The sequence below is a fragment of the Schistocerca piceifrons genome, chromosome 7 (genome assembly GCF_021461385.2).
Source record: "Schistocerca piceifrons isolate TAMUIC-IGC-003096 chromosome 7, iqSchPice1.1, whole genome shotgun sequence".
Classification (NCBI taxonomy): Eukaryota; Metazoa; Arthropoda; class Insecta; order Orthoptera; family Acrididae; genus Schistocerca; species Schistocerca piceifrons.
This window is the reverse complement of record NC_060144.1, coordinates 45,124,062-45,145,568: the sequence shown is the minus strand read 5'-3', so window position 1 is coordinate 45,145,568 and position 21,507 is coordinate 45,124,062. Positions and strand designations below refer to the sequence as shown.

At 43.9% G+C, this 21,507-nt stretch overlaps 1 protein-coding gene across 3 annotated transcripts in view; it reads right to left on the bottom strand.

Annotated features, from left to right (window-relative positions):
- LOC124804938 (UDP-glucosyltransferase 2-like) overlaps positions 1 to 21,507 on the bottom strand; it is a 94,907-nt gene that overhangs the window by 16,267 nt on the left and 57,133 nt on the right. For all 3 annotated transcript variants that reach the window (XM_047265319.1, XM_047265320.1, XM_047265321.1), the window contains one exon: positions 11,809 to 12,028. In XM_047265319.1, coding sequence (XP_047121275.1) covers positions 11,809 to 12,028 — 220 coding nt within the window. The remainder of the gene's footprint in view (positions 1 to 11,808; positions 12,029 to 21,507) is intronic.

Here is a 21,507-nt window from a genome sequence, read left to right as displayed (position 1 = left end):
TACGTCGGATACAAAACATACACCTTGACACCAGGCTAACTATCTATTTGATGTACTTGACACCTCTATGGTTTCCTGCACGGTTATGGCTTTTATGGTATTCTACCAGTACTTAAGTGTTGCACGGCAGTTTCTTTTCTGTGAGTTTATCTCCATGTTTTCAATAGCAAGATGACAATGTACCATACGTAGTGGTCTTATCATTCACCTATGCGACCATCTGGAGATGGCAATATAACTTCACCGAAACTAGTAATCCTATACGTATCATCTACATCTACGTGATTACTCTGCAATTCAAAATAAAGTGCCTGGCAGAGGGTTCATGGAACTCCTAATAATCAGCATATATATCATCTACGTCTACATGTGCAATTAACAATGAAGTGCCTGGCGGAGGGTTCATCGAACCATCTTTAAGCTACATCTCTACCATTCCATTCTCGCACAGCGCGCGGGATACTAATACTTCGTGGTCTAACTTTTCTTTCATTATTATGATGATCATTTCTCGCTATGCAGTTGGGTGCTAACAAAATCTTTTCACACTCTGCAGAGAAAGTTGGTGATTGAAATTTCATGACAAGGTCCTGCCGCAGCGAGAAACGCCTTGATTTTAATGACTGCCACCCGAATTCGTCTATTACGTGTGATCTAGGCATTAATACTTCTATTTTCGAAACTTTTTTGCATGTTAATTTTAAGATTAAAGTTGGATAACAAATAACAAAAGAAATATTCTTTTTGTGTGACGTAATTACAAATTAATAAATTTCCGATTCTTGTCCTGTACTTGTACTGCGAAGTCTTTCGTATTGCCAAATTTCATGACTCTAGTCCAACGGGAAGTACCCTGTAAGTGAATTCGCGAGTATCAAAATATGTGACATAAATGGCTTTGTCTTTTTTTACATCGCCAAGGGACCGAAGACCCTAATACGGGACATAAATTTCAACCTGATACGTCCACTTGTTCCTGAGAAAAAGGATTTAAAAGAGGCAGACAGATGGACAAGAAAGCAAAGGGGAGCAGTAAACGAAGTGAGATGGTACGTGATGTCTTCTCAGTGTTTACGAAATGGAGTCAAAGTTCCACACAACTTGGCAGTATGAGCAAACTCATCACTGTGAGGTTACACCCCCTTTGGATTGGATGTATGCAGTGATTCAGCTGGGAAGACCGTCCTAAAGTCGTTGCATCCTCTCCAGAGGGAAACTGGCTCACGTGTGTTGTAATTGGTCCTAAATATCCTGGATACTGCACTCGTCGGAAATGACCTCCTAGCTAGTCCCTTTAGTCCCACACATTTTTTTTTTTGACACATGAGTCTTCTGACTGGTCTGATGAGGCGCGCCACGAATTCCTCTCCTGTGCCAGCCTCTTCAACTCAGAGCAGCTCTTGCAACCTAAGTCCTCAATTATTTGCTGGATGTTTTGTTTTCCAGTCTCTGTGTTCCTCCATAGTTTTTGCTCTCTACAGCTCCCTCTAGTATCATGGAAATCATTCCCTGATGCCTTGAAAGACATCCTATCATCCCGTCTCTTGTCCTTGTCAGTGTCTTCCTCATATTCATTTCCTCTCCATACTTCTTACCTCGCTCCTTACCTATTTTTCGACATTCTTCTGAAGCACGACATCTCAAATGCTTCGACTCTCTTCTTTCCCAGTTTCCTCAATTGCCATGTTTCACTACCATACAACGCTGTCCTCCAAACGTACTTTCTCAGAAATTTCTTCCTCAAATTAAGGCCTATCTTTGATACTAGCAGACTTCTCTAGGCCAGTAATGTCGTTTTTGCTAGTGCTAGTCTGCTTTCGATGTTCTCCTTGCTCGGTTACTTTTGCTGCCCACGTAGTAGAATTCCTTAACTTCATCTATTTCGTGACCATCAATTCTGATGTTAAGTTTCTCGTTGTTCTCATTTCTACTACTTCTCATTACCTTCGTCTTTCTCCGATTTACTCTCAAACCATACTGTGTACTCATTAGACTGTTCATTCCGTCCAGCAGATCATTTAATTCTTCTTCACTTTCACTCAGGACAGCAATGTCATCAGCGAAACGTATCACTGATATCCTTTCACCTTGAATTTTAATCCCACTCCTGAACCTTTCTTTCATTTCCATCACTGCTTCTTCGATGTACAGATTGAACAGTAGGGGCAAAAGACTACATACTTGTCTTACACCCTGTTTAATCTGAACAGTTCATTCTTAGTCCACTCTATTCTCTTTTGCCTCGTGTAAATATTATCTGTTACCCGTCTCTCGCCATAGCTTACCCCCATTTTTCGCAGAATTTCAAATTTCTTGCACCATTTGACATTGTCGGACGCTATTTCCAGGTCAACAAATCCTACTAATGGATTTTTCTTTGTCGTGCTTCCATTATCAACTGCAATGTTAGAATTGGCTCTCTGGATGCTTTACCTTTCCTAAAGCCAAACTATCGTCGTCTAACATACCGTCAATTTTTTTTCAATTAAGAACACATATTGGGATCTTGCTTGCCACAAGCTTACCTCATCATCATCGCGCAGACAGTCGATACAGACACATGTCTGGACAAGCATTTTTCTGCTGAAAAATGGCAGTACGATACTCTCGTATGAAAGGTGACACATGAGGACACTGGATGTCCGTGACGTGCCGTACTGCTGTCAGAGTTCTACACCTGCATCTACACCTACGTACTCCGCATGGGACCGTATGGTGCATCCCTCGGTCACAATAAGCCGTGACCTGAAATCATACCTGATGGCTTCCCCCCGCCCCTACCGATACGCACACAGCTTGACGGTAAGCTGTGCCGCTGCCAAGGTTGCCGGTACACTCGCCGGCGGCTGTCGCCCTGGCCAGTGCAGAAGCGCGACTCGTAGGTGAACACAATGAGGCGCCATTCACCCGCAACCCACGGCTCTCGGTCACGGGACAACTCCGAACTCGGTCAACTGAGCTACTGAGATGTTGTATAAGATGTGGCTAGAAAAAAACCGGACTAGTACTGGTGAAACAATAAAACGAATGCAATAAGGCTGAAAGTCGCGTGGCCTGTCACGTGACTCTCGCTCCGCCTACTGCTCGAGTTTCATCTGCCTCCTGCACTCAGTCTGCCCGTGGCGTCTGTTTTAAGTAGTTGACGTTTTGTCTGTGCGTCGGAAAATGTTGAGTGTACAGAAAGAACAGCGCGTTAACATCAAATTTTGTTTCAAACTAGGAAAATCTGCAAGTGAAACGTTTGTAATGTTACAACAAGTGTACGGCGATGATTGTTTATCGCGAACACAAGTGTTTGAGTGGTTTAAACGATTTAAAGATGGCCGCGAAGACACCAGTGATGACACTCGCACTGGCAGACCATTGTCAGCAAAAACTGATGCAAACATTGAAAAAATCGGTAAACTTGTTCGACAAGATCGCCGTTTAACAATCAGAGCAGTGTCTGAGTTAACAGGAGTTGACAAGGAAAGTGTTAGGCAGATTCTTCATGAAAGTTTCAACATGAACAAAGTGTGTTCAAAAATGGTTCCAAAGTGTCTCACAATTGAACAGAAGGAACGCCGAAGAATGATTTGTTCTGACATCCTGGAAAACATTGAAAGTGATCCCACCTTCTTACAAAATGTTATTACTTGCGATGAATCGTGGTTTTTTACTTACGATCCCGAAACCAAACACCAGTCGATGCATTGGAAAACTCCTGGTTCTCCACGACAAAAAAAAGCACGAATGTCAAAATCGAAATTCAAGGCAATGATGATTGTTTTTTTTGACATCAAAGGGATTGTGCACATTGATTGGGTACCAGAGGGACAAACAGTGAATCAGCATTACTACATTAGCGTCCTGGCTACCCTACGTGAGCGAGTACGGAGAAAACGGAACGATTTGTGGAGAAAAAAGTCATGGATTCTTCACCAAGACAATGCCCCAGCTCACAGTGCGTTGTCAGTGAAGACGTTTTTGGCAAAACACAACATTCCCATCTTAGATCATCCACCCTACTCACCTGATTTGGCCCCCTGTGACTTTTTTCTTTTCCCTAAAGTCAAGTCAGCTTTGAAAGGAACTAGATTTGAGACTGTTGAAGCAGTAAAAGAAAAAGCGACGGAAGTAATGTATGGACTTACCGAAAATGATCTGCAGCATTGCTATGAACAGTGGAAAATTCGTATGGAGCGGTGCAGAGACCGAGGAGGAGAGTACATTGAAGGAGATAACATGAAATTGTAAATAATTGTAAATAAATGTTTTTTCCAGCATCAGTCCGGTTTTTTTCTAGGCGCACCTCGTATTTCCACACCGCCACATCTCGTCACATAAAATACTGATTTGAATAATGAAAGAGGCCAAGAGCCATTAATTTGCCAATGTACAATATTTAACTATGCATTGTAATGATGTAGTTTGACGATTTACAAGGAGAAATAAATCCAGCGCTAATGACGCGCCAAAGAAACTATAGACTAATTCAGCGCGCATGTAGAAACATCGATATTAAAGACAGACTCTTAAGACATTTGAATATTACAAATAACAAGAGCGCAACCCATCGTCCACTGCCGGACGATATCAGTCTCTTTTTATCTCCTGTATAATACGGACGCACCTTTACATAGGCGTCATTATAAGATTTGTAATTTGTTTAAATCTACAGAGATATACTATTATTTTGTTGCATGTGAGACTAGTATGTGTGAAAAACGCAGAGTGGTTAATGAATGAGCATTTCTACGTTATTTCTAAAGTTTTCAAACCACTCAAGCTCTGTCATTGTCATTGACTTAAGTGTTAACATGTTATATGTGTTTTAAATCCAAGCTCGTAAATATAGTGTCAATTACTCTAAATTTGCGTTTGCCTTGGTAGTTGGACAACCTTAATTATTTCCTTTCTATGTGCCAAGTTCTTTTCCACAGAGCCAACCGTGTTCGAAGCGTCATTGTGAGGACAAAACAAAAAAATGGTTTAAATGGCTCTGAGCACTATGGGACTTAACTTCTGAGGTCATCAGTCCCCTAGAACTTAGAACTACTTAAACCTAACTAACCTAAGGACATCACACACATCCATGCCCGAGGCAGGATTCGAACCTGCGACCGTAGCGGTCGCGCGGTTCCATACTGTAGCCCCTAGAACCGCTCGGCCACCCCGGCCGGCGAGGACAAAACAGTCGAAGCCGACGTCAACATACTACTTACATTCTCCCCTTGTAATATTCCTCAAACTCAGTTTTAAACTGGCCCTTAGGTACATTTTCAGTGCGAGTGACGTCCGGGAATTTCTTAGCAAACTTTACTTCTCAAATCGCACATCGCTCGCACAAAGCCTCGCTGTTCCACAATGGTACGCGGCACTTTCTAAACGGTAAAGGGAGCCACGCAAGTATATGTTGCTTCCCCTTCTCAGTCTGATGCTTACAAGGGAACCTCCCCATCGTACCCCCCTCAGATTTAGTTATAAGTTGGCACAGTGGATAGGCCTTGAAAAACTGAACACAGATCACTCGAGAAAACAGGAAGAAGTTGTATGGAACTATGAAAAAAAATAAGCAAAATATACAAACTGAGTAGTCCATCCACAAGATACGCAACATCTAGGAGTGTATGTGCTCAGGAGCGCCGTGGTCCCGTGGTTAGCGTGAGCAGCTGCGGAACGAGGGGTCCTTGGTTCAAGTCTTCACTTGAGCGAAAATTTTACTGTCTTTATTTTCACAAAGTTATGATCTGTTCGTTCGTTCATTGACGTCTCTGTTCTCTGTAATAAGTTTAGTGTCTGTGTTTTGCGACCGCACCGCAGAACCGTGCTATTGTTATTGAAGTCGCGAGCTATATTTGCTGGATTCATATTGTCCACGGAATACACCTCACGTATTTAATGCACTCTCGTCCAAAGTAGCGAACAGTCAACTGCCAGCCAGGGAGCCTCGTTAGCAGGAATACTGTCTCTTCCGTGCGCTGTAGTCGAGTGACGTCGTGTGTTTCGATGTTTGTTTAGGTGTAGCGCCCCATACTACGTCGCAGTTACCTCGCATCGCACGGACGGATAATAATTGTCAGAAAATAAAAATTTAAACTTTTCACACTCGAGAAGACTTGAACCAAGGACCTCTCGTTCCATAGTTGCTCACGCTAACCACGGGACAACGGTGCGCCTGAGCTCACATTGTCCTCGATGTTGCGTGTCTTGCGCATTGACTACTCAGTTTGTATATTTTGCTTATTTTCTTCAGTTCCACACAACTTCTTCCTGTTTTCTCGATTGATCTGTGTTCAGTTTTTCTAGGCCTATCCACTGTGTCAACTTATAACTAAATCTGAGGGGGGTGCGATGGGGAGGTTCCCTTGTTAGTTGTAATAATAATATTTCCTTACATGACATTACGCTGTTAACGGCAACGTACGTGTGGGAGGGCAGTTATTTCCTCCGATTTCTGTTAGTCTCCGGTCTCCGAGCATTGGTGTGGGACGATACAGAATGTTGCGTAGGGGAGGCGGGGCGCAGGCACTACTTGTTCTCAGGCGCAGTGGAGGGCTCGCGTCGTGCTCGGTGAACAGCAGGACGATCCATCCCAGCGGTGATCAGAGGCGGTCAGCGGGAACCTCGGAGACGAGTGTGGCCGCGCCCACGTGTCCCCATGCAGTGCAGCGTCGGGCCACAGTCACAACATGCGAGTGCCCAGCAATTCTGGGCCTTTCATAATTCCGTGATGACGCTCCAATCAGACTCTGCCAGGTGCTAGCACTAGTTAAAGTGTGTCTCGCATCTGCGTGTCCTTCACACTCACTGCTCGAGATCTGACGCTGTTCACGAGCCGTGTAAACCCTGCCACTCCTGGTAACAACAGCGCGAACAGTACCAACGCACTGTGCTCACACAGAGAACAGCAACTCCAACAGTTTACATTCCAGCCGATGGTGTGTATGTGCACGGAATTACACTGACATCGGACTCTGTCTTCTGGGTGATTCACTATTTTTGTCAGACAGTTTCTGAAAGATAGTGACTCATCTTCTCGCAAATCACTGTTAGTCTTTAATTACCGTGACGAGTTCAGAGATTTTAAATCTCACAAGTTAGTCTAAAATCTTTCATATGTCATTAGGTTGTATTCCTGAAAGTCAGACATGAAAGTCATACAGAGCAGAATCAGTAAAAGGATGAACGTGCTGTTTTACTGTGGGTTACGTGCGGTAATCTAACTCCCTTTATTGGAATCTCCATCCTCACACGAAGTATGCGGCTGACACAACCACACTCTCCAACTGAAGAGTTCTTAAATGTGAGGGTGTCTCGCCCTTATCGTTCCATTGCGTTTCTGTTTCTTGCAAAGGTTGTAAAGTAGGCTACATAATGTCACTTCCTTCCAGGAATTTTTAGAATATTTTATGTTTTCTGTAAAATCATGAATATGTATTGCTTTTGCCATAGACGCACGTCTTAAAAAATTTGGTTCTGAAATGTAGACAGTTGTTCGGAATGAGATGTCCTCGTGTGATTCCAAACGTCGTCTACCTTCTTCTATAAAATGGTGAGCTCTCATTAGGTCCAACTAAGATAATATTAGATGGGCGAGTAAGTTCGTAGCGCCTTTGTTTTGCACTTTGGTGTTCCAGTTGCTGTGGGTATCGGCTGTCATTTCCTGTTTGTAGTTCACTGTTGCTCTTTAGGTTTACATACTGTCATTCTGTCATTTAGAGATAGTGAGTGGAATGGTGGACGCTAGAAAATGTTGTACTATGTCGAGAAATCGGAACGTTTCCGACATATTCTTCCCTACTAGTTCGGTAGACGGGTGCCAGCAGCGAAGGCAGCCAGAAACATATACGAGGTTTGTCCGGAAAATACGTACAAAAGTTGAATAATGTCTTTATGTTAAAAGTTGCATTCATCGCCAGGTGGGACTACTGCTGTAATCAATCCCATCAACGCTCATTTCGAGTCAGAGCACTCTGCGTGAAGGTGGGAGTGTGCGGCAGCTTGTTGACAGTTACCCTTTTTCACCTGCCGTCGGCATGGAGCTCTCTCTGATTGAGGAACAGCGCGTCAACATCAAGATTGTTCCAAAGCTAGGCAAGAATGGCCGTGAGATTTTTGAATGTTTGAAACAGGTTTACGGAGACAATTCTCTGAAGGAACCAACCGTGAACAAGTGGTTAAAAAGGTTCCGGGATGGCCGTCGACATCGAGTTCCGATGCAAATGTTGAACGAATTCGGGCTTGTGTTCTTAAACACCGTAGATTGACAGTCAGAATGATTGCTGACGAGCTGTCAATCCCCAAAACAATCGTTAACGAAATCCTGACACAAAAACTTGAAATGAAGAAACTGTGTGCGAAAATCGTACCGAAGCTCTTGACGCCAGAACAGAAAGCAAAGAGGGTTGAGTGCTGTGAAGACTGGTTCGAAGCAGAGGAACGAGGGGACTTTCTCAACCGAGTCATCACTGGAGACGAGTCCTGGTTTTACGAATTCGATGTGGAGATCAAATCTCAAAGCAAGGAATGGAAACTAGCAGGAGAATCGAGAACAAAAAGGTCGCGAAAATCACGGTCCAATGTGAAGACAATGTTGATTGTTTTCTTTGATTCTAGGGGCATTGTTCACAAGGAATTTCTCCCTCCCGGCCAGACAGTGAACGGAAATTTTTACGTTGAATTTCTGGCACGTCTCAAAGCTCGTGTGGCCCGAGTTTGACCGGAGTTGGCAAAAGGGGGCAGGTGGATCCTTCATGACGACAATGCGCCCGCTCACACGTCGCTCGTTTTGCGCGAGTTTTTGGCCCGAATCTCAATCACTGTGACAGACCACCCGCCTTATTCACCCGATTTAGCCCCGTGTGACTTCTTCATGTTCCCGAAATGCAAAATGGTGCTTCATGGGCGGCACTTGGGAGATGTGGAAGCCATCAGGGCGGAAACGACACGGCAACTGAACGCCACAACTGAAGACTTTCAGCAGTGTTATCAACAGTGGAAACGGCGTTGGCGAAGTGTATCGCGTCTCAGGGCGAGTACTTTGAAGGAGACCATATTGTAATAACCTGAATAATTGTAAAATAAAATTAGTGTTCAACTTTTATACGTATTTTCCGGACAAACCTCGTACTCCGTGTATGGCGATAATAACACTGGACGGAGCAAGGCAAGCAAATGGATCGTTTTGACATTAATGACTCTCCACGTTCAGGAAGACCTCCTGGGTTTGATGAATATCGTTTAAACGCATTAATTCAGAATGGTCCTCGCCAGTGTACTCGAGAACTGGCAAGTGTGATGCGCTGTGATCATTCCACCATCGTGCGACATTTGTACTTAATGGGGAAGGTTCAAAAATCGGGTGTATATGTACAGCATGACAATGTTGACTGGAATACTCTCTTTCACATTCTAAAGGTGGCAGGGGTAAAATAGAGGGAGCGAAAGGCTATTTACAATTTGTACAGAAACCAGATGGCAGTTATAAGAGTCGAGGGGCATGAAAGGGAAGCAGTGGTTGGGAAAGGAGTGAGACAGGGTTGTAGCCTCTCCCCGATGTTATTCAATCTGTATATTGAGCAAGCAGTAAAGGTAACTAAAGAAAAATTCGGAGTAGGTATTAAAATTCATGGAGAAGAAGTAAAAACTTTGAGGTTCGCCGATGACATTGTAATTCTGTCAGAGACAGCAAAGGACTTGGAAGAGCAGTTGAACGGAATGGACAGTGTCTTGAAAGGAGGATATAAGATGAACATCAACAAAAGCAAAACGAGGATAATGGAATGTAGTCAAATTAAATCGGGTGATGCTGAGGGAATTAGATTAGGAAATGAGACACTTAAAGTAGTAAAGGAGTTTTGCTATTTATGGAGTAAAATAACTGATGATGGTCGAAGTAGAGAGGATATAAAATGTAGACTGGCAATGGCAAGGAAATCGTTTCTGAAGAAGAGAAATTTGTCAATATCGAATATAGATTTAAGTATCAGGAAGTCGTTTCTGAAAGTATTTGTATGGAGTGTAGCCATGTATGGAAGTGAAACATGGACGATAACTAGTATGGACAAGAAGAGAATAGAAGCTTTCGAAATGTGGTGCTACAGAAGAATGCTGAAGATAAGGTGGGTAGATCACGTAACTAATGAGGAGGTATTGAAGAGGATTGGGGAGAAGAGAAGTTTGTGGCAGAACTTAACTAGAAGAAGGGATCGGTTGGTAGGACATGTTTTGAGGCATCAACGGAACACAAATTTAGCATTGGAGGGCAGCGTGGACGGTAAAAATCGTAGAGAGAGACCAAGAGATGAATACACTAAGCAGATTCAGAAGGATGTAGGTTGCAGTAGGTACTGGGAGATAAAGAGGCTTGCACAGGATAGAGTAGCATGGAGAGCTGCATCAAACCAGTCTCAGGACTGAAGACCACAACAACAACAACATGTACAGCATGCTGTAAACCAAAATCACAAAATTCAGCGAGTGGCCATATATGCATCTCTACTTGCTAGTCATCAATTGGCTAGTGAACAACACTGACCTTTCCTGTCCTGTATCGTTAATGGTGACGGGAAACGTAGTCTTTATGTTAGCATAAGGAAAAGAATGGAATGATGAGACCATACAAAGCAGCAACTCCCCCAACAAAGTCCTGCGCACATCCACGAAAGTTAATATAATGCATCTGGTGGAACAGCGGTCGTGTGGTGTACTAACAATTGCTTCCCCGAGGTGTAATCATCACTCCTGACATCTGTTGTCACTAAGTGAGGCGTCTTGCACCTGGAGTCAGAGAACAACTACCAGGAAGATGGTGTGAAGTCATGTTACTGCACGGTAACGCCCAGCCGCATTCTGCTAGACTGACAAAAAAAACTCAAGGAGTTGTCATCTGACTATTGGGTGGGGTTGTTACTGGAAGTTACGGAATCCAGTTGCTTATGGTCCCGCTTCACTCGACTTTGTTGGTTGCACATGCTGGCGTAACATGCTTAATAAACTCTGCTGTTTCCATTTCAAGAGTCCGTTGTTCTTTGTCGTTTTGGTTCGTACTTTGATGGCAGATTACGGTAGGGGCCTGAAGATGACGCTCTTTGTAGTAGAAACTGGTAACATGTTTTGAGTAAACGACGTCGGATTACAATAAACCTGTTGGTTTCAATTGTCATTATTCAATTGTTAACAGTTATAGTAAGGATTCTGAGGAGTTTAGAGTGCACATTATTTGGGAAGCAAGAACAAAAAGCACTATTCTTTTACCATTGTAGCCTTCTTAAGTTGGGCAACGGTCTTGCCGCAGTGGCTACATCGGTTCCCGTGAGATCACCGAAGCGCTGTCGGGCGTGACCGGCACTTGGATGGGTGACCATCCAGGCCGCCATGCGTTGTTGCCATTTTTCTGGGTGCACTCAGCCTCGTGATGCCAATTGAGGAGCTACTCGACCGAATAGTAGCGGCTCCGGTCAAAGAAAACCATCATAACGACTGGGAGAGCGGTGTGCTGACCACACGCCCCTCCTGTCCGCATCCTCCACTGAGCATGACACGGCGGTCGGATGGCCACTCGTGGCCTGAAGACGGAGTGATTTTTAGTGGTTCTTAAGTTACACATGGATATTACTGTGGAGTGGGGAACGCTATTGGAAGCTTCATTTGTTATGAATCGAGTCAACGTTCGTTAACAATTATTTAGTGAGGCACAACATAAATCAGGCTGGACAGCTGAAGATTCGATCAGATACTGCCGAGTACGAAGAGCATCAGATCTTTCTTTGCCATCCCATAGCGGCTGGAACCGACTTTCGGAGCTGGAGCACGCCCGCCACTTACTTGCTGTCCTGGAGTATAGCCCTGAGGTCGCGCAGCAGAGCGTCCTTGGTGACGTCGGCGTACTCCAGCCAGAGCCCCACCTGGGCCTGCTGCACCTTGGCGGCGTTGTGGGCCTGGTCGGAGAAGAAGGGCACCACCAGCAGCGGCACGGCGTGGTACGCCGCCTCGTTGAGGCTTTGCAGGCCGCCCTGGCTGATGAACACCCGCACCTTAGGGTGGGCTGCGGAAACAACCACATCACCTCAGAGTAAGCAGTGGGCAGCGGCTCCGAATCGTACAGCACACCGTATGGCACACTCAGTAAGTAAAACCTAGTCAAGACGTGTTTTGATTTCGCTAAACACAGGTTACGTAACTCTAAGATTTTGTGTCTATATATAGCTAGTGTCTTCTGTAACTGACAGCTAAGTAGCTCGGTAACTCCACGGCTAAACATACGAGGGTCATTCAATAAGTAAACTGGTACGGGGAAAAATTGTTAGTAGGGCAAGTTTCATACTTTCATGGAATTAAGTTGGCATCACTGGGATGAGCCCTGATAAACTGATCTATCAACATTGTTTTGTTCATAACCTCAAAAATACTTTTCAAGATGGTGAGACCGCTTGAAACGTCCACATTAATTGAACAACGTTCTGTTATTCGTTTTTTACTTGCCGAAGGCGAGAAACCAATTAATATATACTGTAGAAGGTAAAATTTTATGGTGAACGTTGTATGAATCGTGCACATTTTTACAACTGAGTAGCGATTAAAAAACACCGTTCTGGCCGACCAGTTGCAGTATCTACTCCCTCACTTGCAAGTCATTAAAATGTTGAAATGTTTGTGAAATCTTATGGGACTTAACTGCTAAGGTCGTCAGTCCCTAACATTATACACTACTGAACCTAAATTATCGTAAGGACAAACACATATACCTATGCCTGTGGGAGGACTCGAACCTCCGCCGGGATCAGCCGCACAGTCCATGACTGCAGCGCCTAGACCGCTCGGCTAATCCCACGCGGCACTTGCAAGTCGAAATGATGACATTATTCTTGCCGACCGCCGTGTGACTGTAAATGATAGTTGATAAGGTCCAAGTTAGTACTGGTACAGTTCATAACATTATCTGTAACAACCGCCAAACATGTGCAAGATGGATTCCAAAGGAGTTGACGCGGCTACACAAGGAAACAAGGTTGAGAGTGTGCACAGAGCTAAAGGAACATTATGAAAGAGAAGGTGAGCACTTTATCAACAAAATTTTAATTTGTGATGAAATTTGGGTTCACTATTATGAGCCAGAATCAAAAAGACAAAGCATGGAGTGGAAGGACACCAACTCACCTGTCAAGAAAAAATTGAAAACCCAAGCATCGCCAGGAAAAGTCATGTTGACGATGTTTTGGGATGCTGAAGGTCCAGATTTTTTGTGATTACCTCGAAGATCAGCGTACAATGAACAGCCGAAGTTACTCGGATTCGCTTTTAAACAAGCTGAAGCCAGCCATAAGAGAGAGACGTCGTGGATCTCATAGGACAGGTGTGATTCTCCAGCAATACAACGCACGCCCTCATATTGACCAACAAACCCGTGAAACCATCGACAAAATGGGCTGGGACCCATGCTGACACCCCATGACACAACCATGGACCGATACCAAAGAGAAAAAAAAGGTTACTGGCCTAGAAAAGTTCAGCAAGTTGTAGTATCTCCCAAGAGCTTCAGACGATTTGTCTGGGTTACTTATGCGTCTAGGACACAGTGACTGAGCGACTGCATGACTCTCCATTGCCTAAGGAACGGGACCTATTCGGGATGTATACATGCTCTTGTGAGGGAAAAATAAAAGATAGATATTCACCAACGAAAATTGAACATATGGAACCAGTATACCAAGGCTGTCTGATGCCAGGAGTGGGAAATACCCGTCCAGCCATCCAGTTTTAACATTCCGATGGTTTTCCTGAATCGACGAAAGCGGATGATGGGATGGTTCCTTTGAAGAGACCACGGTAATTTTATCCCTCTTTCTTGACTTATTTGTGTTCAAGGTCCATCCTTTGAGACCTCGTTCGCCGATCCGCTGTTAACCCCACAGTCTTCTTTGTTTCATTGTACCAAAAACCTCTCGAAGACATAAGACTGACACGAGGGGTCCTGATGGTTTAACGCAGTTACACTCTGAGTACAAATCTTCAGGAGCTGGATTTGAATCATGGACTGTGGGAAAAAGGGAAAAGAAGGGAATCGAAGTGTTGAAGATGTGGTACTACAGAAAGATGGTGAAAATTAGGTGGGTGGAGGAGACACGAAATGAGGTTCTACTCAGAATCAGCGAGGAGATGAACAGTTGTGAAAAACTGACAAGAAGAAGGGACGATAGGACATATGTTAAGGCATAAAGGAATAACTTTTATGGTATTTGAGGGATTTTCAGCAGTAGGGAAAGAGAGACATTGAAATAACTAACAAATCATTGTGGGCATCTGAAACTGAGGGACTGACACAGAGGAATTGGAAGAGGACCGTATCTAACCAGTAAGAGGACTGATGATTCAAAAAAAGAAAAAAAAAAGAAGATTAAAAGCTATCCCTAGTATTTTGAAATTTTCTTTTCTGACACAAAGTTAATTTCATATTTTCTTAATTTTATGAGTATGAAAAGCACCATGCTTATATATCTGGCTCCATTCTTGGGATGGAGGGAGGCAAGGACATATGACATCTTTCAAGGGCTAATAATGTGCTGTGGTGATCCGAGCACCCTTCAGATTGATGATAGCTCCACTTTTCCTGTACTACTGGTTGTTAACGTGAGGGAGAAAGAGACCATGATGACTTCATCCACATCCTACATCTCAGCTAGGAAATTAAAAGGCTTATCTATGCATACACCAACATAGGGAACTAGCTGAAATACATTTGATGCACTTCTTACTCTCCCAGAAAGTCCTGATGGGGCAACCACTTTCTGACCACGTGAGTAGTGGGATAATGTTGGTATGAGCAGATTTCGTTTGTGTAAGTTGCTAGTTGTAGCAATAGCAGTAATAGCCCTGTGGCTAGTGGTAGCTCCCTCTCCTATCCTTTTAGTGAATGACATCCCAACAGCAACATTAAGGGGCCAGCATACATTCAGAGGCAAACTTGATTGATTTATGACCTTAACCTATGATAATTGATTTATGGCCCCTTGGGGGTTGATTTACTACCCCTGGGGATAATCCCCACCCCTCCTCTCCCCCTCCACCTCCCCCAGCCCTCTGGGAAATTTCCATTCCATCCTCCCTTCCCTTATCAATAGAAGCACACTTTTGATATGAAATTAATTGAGTACTTAATGAAATCGATCAATTAGTTTCGCTCCTCGTCTGGAAAGCCCCACTCCTGCCTCTCCCCCTTCCTCCCCACTGATATGACTGCACTTTTTTAATTTCGTGCATTTTTGAATGAGGTTTCGGCTGCACTTTTCTTTGTCACCCTCCACTCTGGAATAAGTGCATATTCTAAAAAAAATATTATTTTTCTCGTAGTTTTTTGATGTGTATACGTTTTTATTGTTAAAAATTAATATGTGGTTTCAGGTAATATCAGTGAGATGGATTGATGGCTCTTCCCCATTCCATGTGAGGATGAAACGCCACAGTGGGTGGAGGAGATGGAGACAGACCTTTATCAGTGTGAGTAGGTGTTGGTTGACTGAGGGAGGTGCCAAGGAACCAGAGTGAAATAGGGACTTCACCATGCCCTTATAGGGTATAACAGAATAATGACAGTGAAATCCATGGTAGAAGTAAACCACGTCGCAATCCTCCGTGTTCTTGCACACTTCACATATTTGAAAGACATCGGGTGTTTGCTAAGAATGTCTCTGTTACTCCGGCGTCTTCTGTGTGTGTTATGAATACAACATCTTTAAATATGAACTGTCTATGCTCATCATCATAGAGACCACGAGCATCTGCAATGATGCTCACACCCCCAGATACCGTGGTGGAATGCTCTGGGTTTGTCCGCAGCCTTTGTTAAATTATACAGCTCATTGCACAAACCGATGGGCGCGCAGTAGTCAGTCACACGGTCACGTAGAACTAGAGCACACAGTCCAGTGAGATCTGGGAAATCTGCCGGAGATTCAAATCAATTCGTACATCTGTAGGCCCAGATTTAATCGTCTCGTCCTGTTTAGAGCACTCTATTACGATGATTGGCGCCAGCTCCTTGAATTTCCGTGGACTGAGTAGACTCCCTCTTTCTCATAGTACGAAGCATGAAACCGTGCATACATGTCATTGACAGACTGAACACATTTTCATCCCACTGCAGGTGTAAATTATCATACGGGTATATTTCAGAGTTCATTTACTCTCTGGCATTAGTTAACCTGCAGTTATCAAATTCGCTGTATTAATTTGCTGTATTCCTTCTTCTGTTGGTCTGAATCCCAAGTAGGGAGAAGCTGGCTACCTCCAGTTAAGGAGAGGTTTTAACAGACTACGTTTGTCTGCTTGCTACTGCACCGGCATTCAGAACTTTTAAAAGCCTCAAACCACGCTCATCCAATACAGTAATGTATGGCATTTTCCATATTATTTTATTGATGGTGATATCGTTCTCCCCTTGAGTTCCTTGAATGTATGAGTTGGTATGCATTGCACTCCGTACCAGTATAAGTTTCTGCTTAGCAATCAGAACAGTTCGCTGCCTGTACTCAGAGTATCCCATAAGCAATTCTAAACGTATATACGCACTAAATCCCTTGTACTCTTCCACTGTTCTATCCACTGCCTCGTCTACGAACCATCCAGCATTTTCTGAATCGTTCAGATACGAGGGAGAAGCAGAAACGTATGTTTTAAGAGTTGATGTTATGCCTGCTTTACATGTACGATCAATCTCGACTCCGTTAAATTCATTTTGTACTTCATGAAGCAGGAATGCTACAGCATAAATGTAAGGTTCGATGCCACAGTAGCACTACCATCCCTGTTCGTAAATCATCCATCAAGGTAAGAGTATGTGGAACTCCTGCACGTGGCGGTTAAAGCGACTTCATAATGGGTGACAACCCTAAATTTGTCGTTTTTGCTAAAAGTGATTGACGCATATGATTTATGCGACAAGTATTCCTGCCTTATAGTACACTCGTCATATTCCACTGGGCTAATTATTCCGAACGACGTCATTGCGTGGCTTCAGACCCACTGATTTAAGAAACTCGTAGTCTGCACGTGTTTTCAACTTGGTGTTCTGTCGTGGAGTACTGTACTGTGTGTTGTGTACGTCGTATGTTTGGCCTTACGCCTGTCCTCTCTTCGTTAGCAATACGGGGACGCCACGATTCCTGACTGGTTGAACCTCGCCGACAACGCTTCTGACTCCAACAGGTACGGGTTGCTTGAAGGCTACCACCGCCTCTGTGTCTGTACACTTTCAAGGTCACCGGTGGTTCCGCCTTAGATGTAGCCGTACAACGATTTCCTCGCAACGAAAATAGACAAGTTCATTGTCGTGGTCCACAATACGCAGCTCCAGATACTCCAATGCCTGAAGTGATGCTGGGAGGTAAGCAAAGTTGTTATGGGTGCCAACGAACTCATACTCTGTTCCCACCGATGGGAAGAATCCGTAAATTGTATGAATCAATCTGAGATAAGAATTTGTTGCAGTGTTACACCTGACACAGATTATACTGACAGGAAGTATATCCACTGACTGATCGGATCTATAGAATTTATTAGGATCCCTCTTCAAAACCTGTCCTTTTGTGAAACCCAGTAGCTGGTTAAAGTCAGTCTTTGCACTTGTTGTCTTTATCTGAGATTTAAGTGTGTTGGTGTTTGCACGTAGCGCTCTCCCTTTTCCAGACCGTTCTTCGGTCAATCGTTTAAATCGTCAATATCGTATGCACTAGGTTCTATGCCCACACTTTCTTTTCCACCTTTAATTTCGAGATGAGATTTATTGTTAGCCTCGGAATATTGTTGTAAGTATCCAGTACAGTCAGCGCATACTCCACTCCCCACTGCTTAAACCAGTCGGTGAGAAGAAATTCGCGCGTAATACTGACGATCGTTATTTTAAAGTCACAGTATACGACACTGCATCTGAACCTTGACTGGTGGGTGGATGCTTAATGCTTCTTCGTAAACGTTAGGCAGAATGTGCTGTGCCTGCGTAAGTGGATATTTAAGTCTTAGTAGCTCTGAAAATTGTAGAACACTTGTCTTCTGTCGGTGAAATATCGTTGTAACAGTTCTGGCGCCTGGATGAGCCGAAATAGTAGACGTTATTTGTACTTTTCTTAACCTGCGTCACCCAGTGGTTTCCTGGTCCTCCAGCAACATCTCAATTCATAGGTGCACATTCTCCGGATTTACACGTAGTCTTCGGTAATGAATCTCCCATAAAATTCTTACGGAATCTTGGAATGCTGAATTGTTTCCTGATAAACTTGAGCAAATCTTTATTTGTAAGAGATCCATCCAGTAGGATAGCTAACAAGTTTTTTTTAAAATTTATGAGTACACCTACTCCTTCCTTATGTGGTTTCCGGCATAGTCCATTTCCGATGGCTACTGCTTCCATCATGTAGTTACGTCTTCTTGCTTTGTCTAGCTGCTCCGGGGTGTTCTGTGCGTTCTTGACTGTTCTAGTAACAGTCGCAGCACCGCCAGCGAGTGTGCCCGTCGCTGAGAGACTTGCTGGGGCTGGGGCTGGACCTGATGTCTTGTGTATCGGTAGAATCCTGGGTGCTTTAACGGGTCCTTTATGCTTCAGGGCACTCTTAGCTGCATAAATCGCTGTCAGGATACTGTTGTTTAAACGTCCCCGCCCTGGCTTCTTCTTCTTCTTGTTCTTCAGTGCAAGACGTCCAATGTTCATAAGTCGCTTGAAATTCGTCACCCCCTAAGTCAAGCTTAGTTTTACCACGCATGATTTTATCACCTACAAATGCTGCAGTGCGCTGTCCTATACCGATATCCTTTCTCTCCCGCACTGCCTTGGGTTCATCAGCTAAAACTCGCTCTGCAGCATGACGTCTTGTGCGATCTTTATGCTCTGCGTACGGAATGTCGCGGTCTAAACACGCCTCGCCAAGCAAGTTAATTCTCTTATCACCACAAACGCTTTTCAAGTTTTGTACAATGTCTGCAGTAATTATACCCTGGAATGCGCAGTTCCACGGAAAGTTTGTCGATAATGCCGCCATCTCCTATAAGCATCCTTTCACGCATGTTACGCTACTTTGCTGATTGTGCTCTATGGACCCCATTATATAGGAAATTGTCAGTGTCAATCCACTTGTTTTATGTAGCAGGAAAACCAAGCCATTTAATTAGTGCTCTATTCTCTCGACGTCTTATGACACACTGTATGAGAAACACGAGTGGCAACAAATGCTCGAACACATCCGCAACATTTCTCACAATTTTAGCTTTAACAGGTACTGTCTTGATAAATTTGGAATATCTATCAATAACCATTAAAATATATTTGAATTCATTGCTCTCATATGGATATTACGTCATATTTACAAGATCAGCCTACCACAAATCATCCAAACCCTTCATCATAACATACCTACGAGGGTATGTTTTGCATGCTGGTTTGTGCAGTTTTCCAAATACTGTCGTCAGACTTATTCGATTACCTCTTTCTCTCTCTCTCTCTCTAAGCTCTGAAATTATTGAGACAACCTCATCTGAATGAGCAGTATTGCCTGCAGCAGCTGATGCCATGAGCAGTCGTAGTTGATCTATTAGCTCATAGGGGTCGTTGAAATGTTCAAATGTGTATGAATTTCTAAGGGACCAAACAGCTGAGGTCATCGTTGCCTAGACTTACACACTACATAAACTACCTTATGAAAAGAACAAAACACACACTCAAGCCCGAGGGGGGACTCGAACCTCCGACGGCAGGGGCCGCGCAATCCGTGACATGGCGCCTCTAACTGCGCGGTCACTCAGAGCGGCCATAGGTGTCGTCATAATGTATGTATTGACGGGGCTGATAGCTGATTCTTTTGTGCTGAATGACATTACCATCACCAATGCTATACCGACCTTCTAATAATAATGGTTTCATAATGTGTCTGTATTTCGCACTGCATTGGTTTCCTGCTTTCCTGTGTACATTGGTCACTTCAGGTTTCTGCCGCCAGAGCGCTCGAGTGCGCAGTGAGACAAAATGGCGACAGCAACCGAGAAAGTGTATGTCGTGCTTGAAATGCACTCACATCAGTCAGTCATAACAGTGCAACGACACTTCAGGACGAAGTTCAACAAATATCCACCAACTGCTAACTCCATTCGGCGATGGTATGCGCAGTTTAAAGCTTCTGGATGCCTCTGTAACGGGAAATCAACGGGTCGGCCTGCAGTGAGCGAAGAAACGGTTCAACGCGTGCGGGCAAGTTTCACGCGTAGCCCGCGGAAGTCGACGAATAAAGCAAGCAGGGAGCTAAACGTACCACAGTCGACGGTTTGGAAAATCTTACGGAAAAGGCTAAAGCAGAAGCCTTACTGTTTACAATTGCTACAAGCCCTGAAACCCTATACAAAGTCAAAAGCTTTGAATTTTCGGCGCGGTTGCAACAGCTCATGGAAGAGGATACGTTCAGTGCGAAATTTGTTTTCAGTGATGAAGCAACATTTTTTCTTAATGGTGAAGGGAACAGACACAATGTGCGAATCTGGGCGGTAGAGAATCCTCACGCATTCGTGCAGCAAATTCGCAATTCACCAAAAGTTAACGTGTTTTGTGCAATCTCACGGTTTAAAGTTTACGGCCCCTTTTTCTTCTGCGAAAAAAACGTTACAGGACACGTGTATCTGGACATGCTGGAAAATTGGCTCATGCCACAACTGGAGACCGACAGCGCCGACTTCATCTTTCAACAGGATGGTGCTCCACCGCACTTCCATCATGATGTTCGGCATTTCTTAAACAGGAGATTGGAAAACCGATGGATCGGTCGTTGTGGAGATCATGATCAGCAATTCATGTCACGGCCTCCACGCTCTCCCGACTTAACCCCAAGCGATTTCTTTCTGTGGGGTTATGTGAAAGATTCAGTGTTTAAACCTCCTCTACCAAGAAACTTGCCAGAACTGCGAGCTAGCATCAACGATGCTTTCGAACTCACTGATGAGGACATGCTGCGCCGAGTGTGGGAGGAACTTGATTATCGGCTTGATGTCTGCCGAATCACTAAAGGGGCACACATCGAACATTTGTGAATGCCTAAAAAAACTTTTTGAGTTTTTGTATGTGTGTGCAAAGCATTGTGAAAGTATCTCAAATAATAAAGTTATTGTAGAGCTGTGAAATCGCTTCAATCATTTGTAATAACCCTGTATTATTTCATCACACATCTCCAGATCTTTGGGTAAAAGTTTACTGTTTTTTGAGGGTTTTGGGAAAATGAAGTTCAGTAGACCTGGCGTTCTGTGAAATTCCCCATCGCCTATCTATATTGTTTTTTCATTTAAAGTTATTGGCAGCATGCCCAATATCTATGGTTTTTAACCACTGACACTGCAAATTTTGTCTCTCACAGCATCGCTGTGCCAGTTAATGAAAAAAACAGCGTCGTCATCGTCGTTGTGAAATTTCATTGAGAGTCCATCGTGAGATTCAGTGACTGGTTTAAAGGTTCCTCTCAATCTCTGCTCTCGTTCCAAATGCCCTAACCTTGGTAGCCG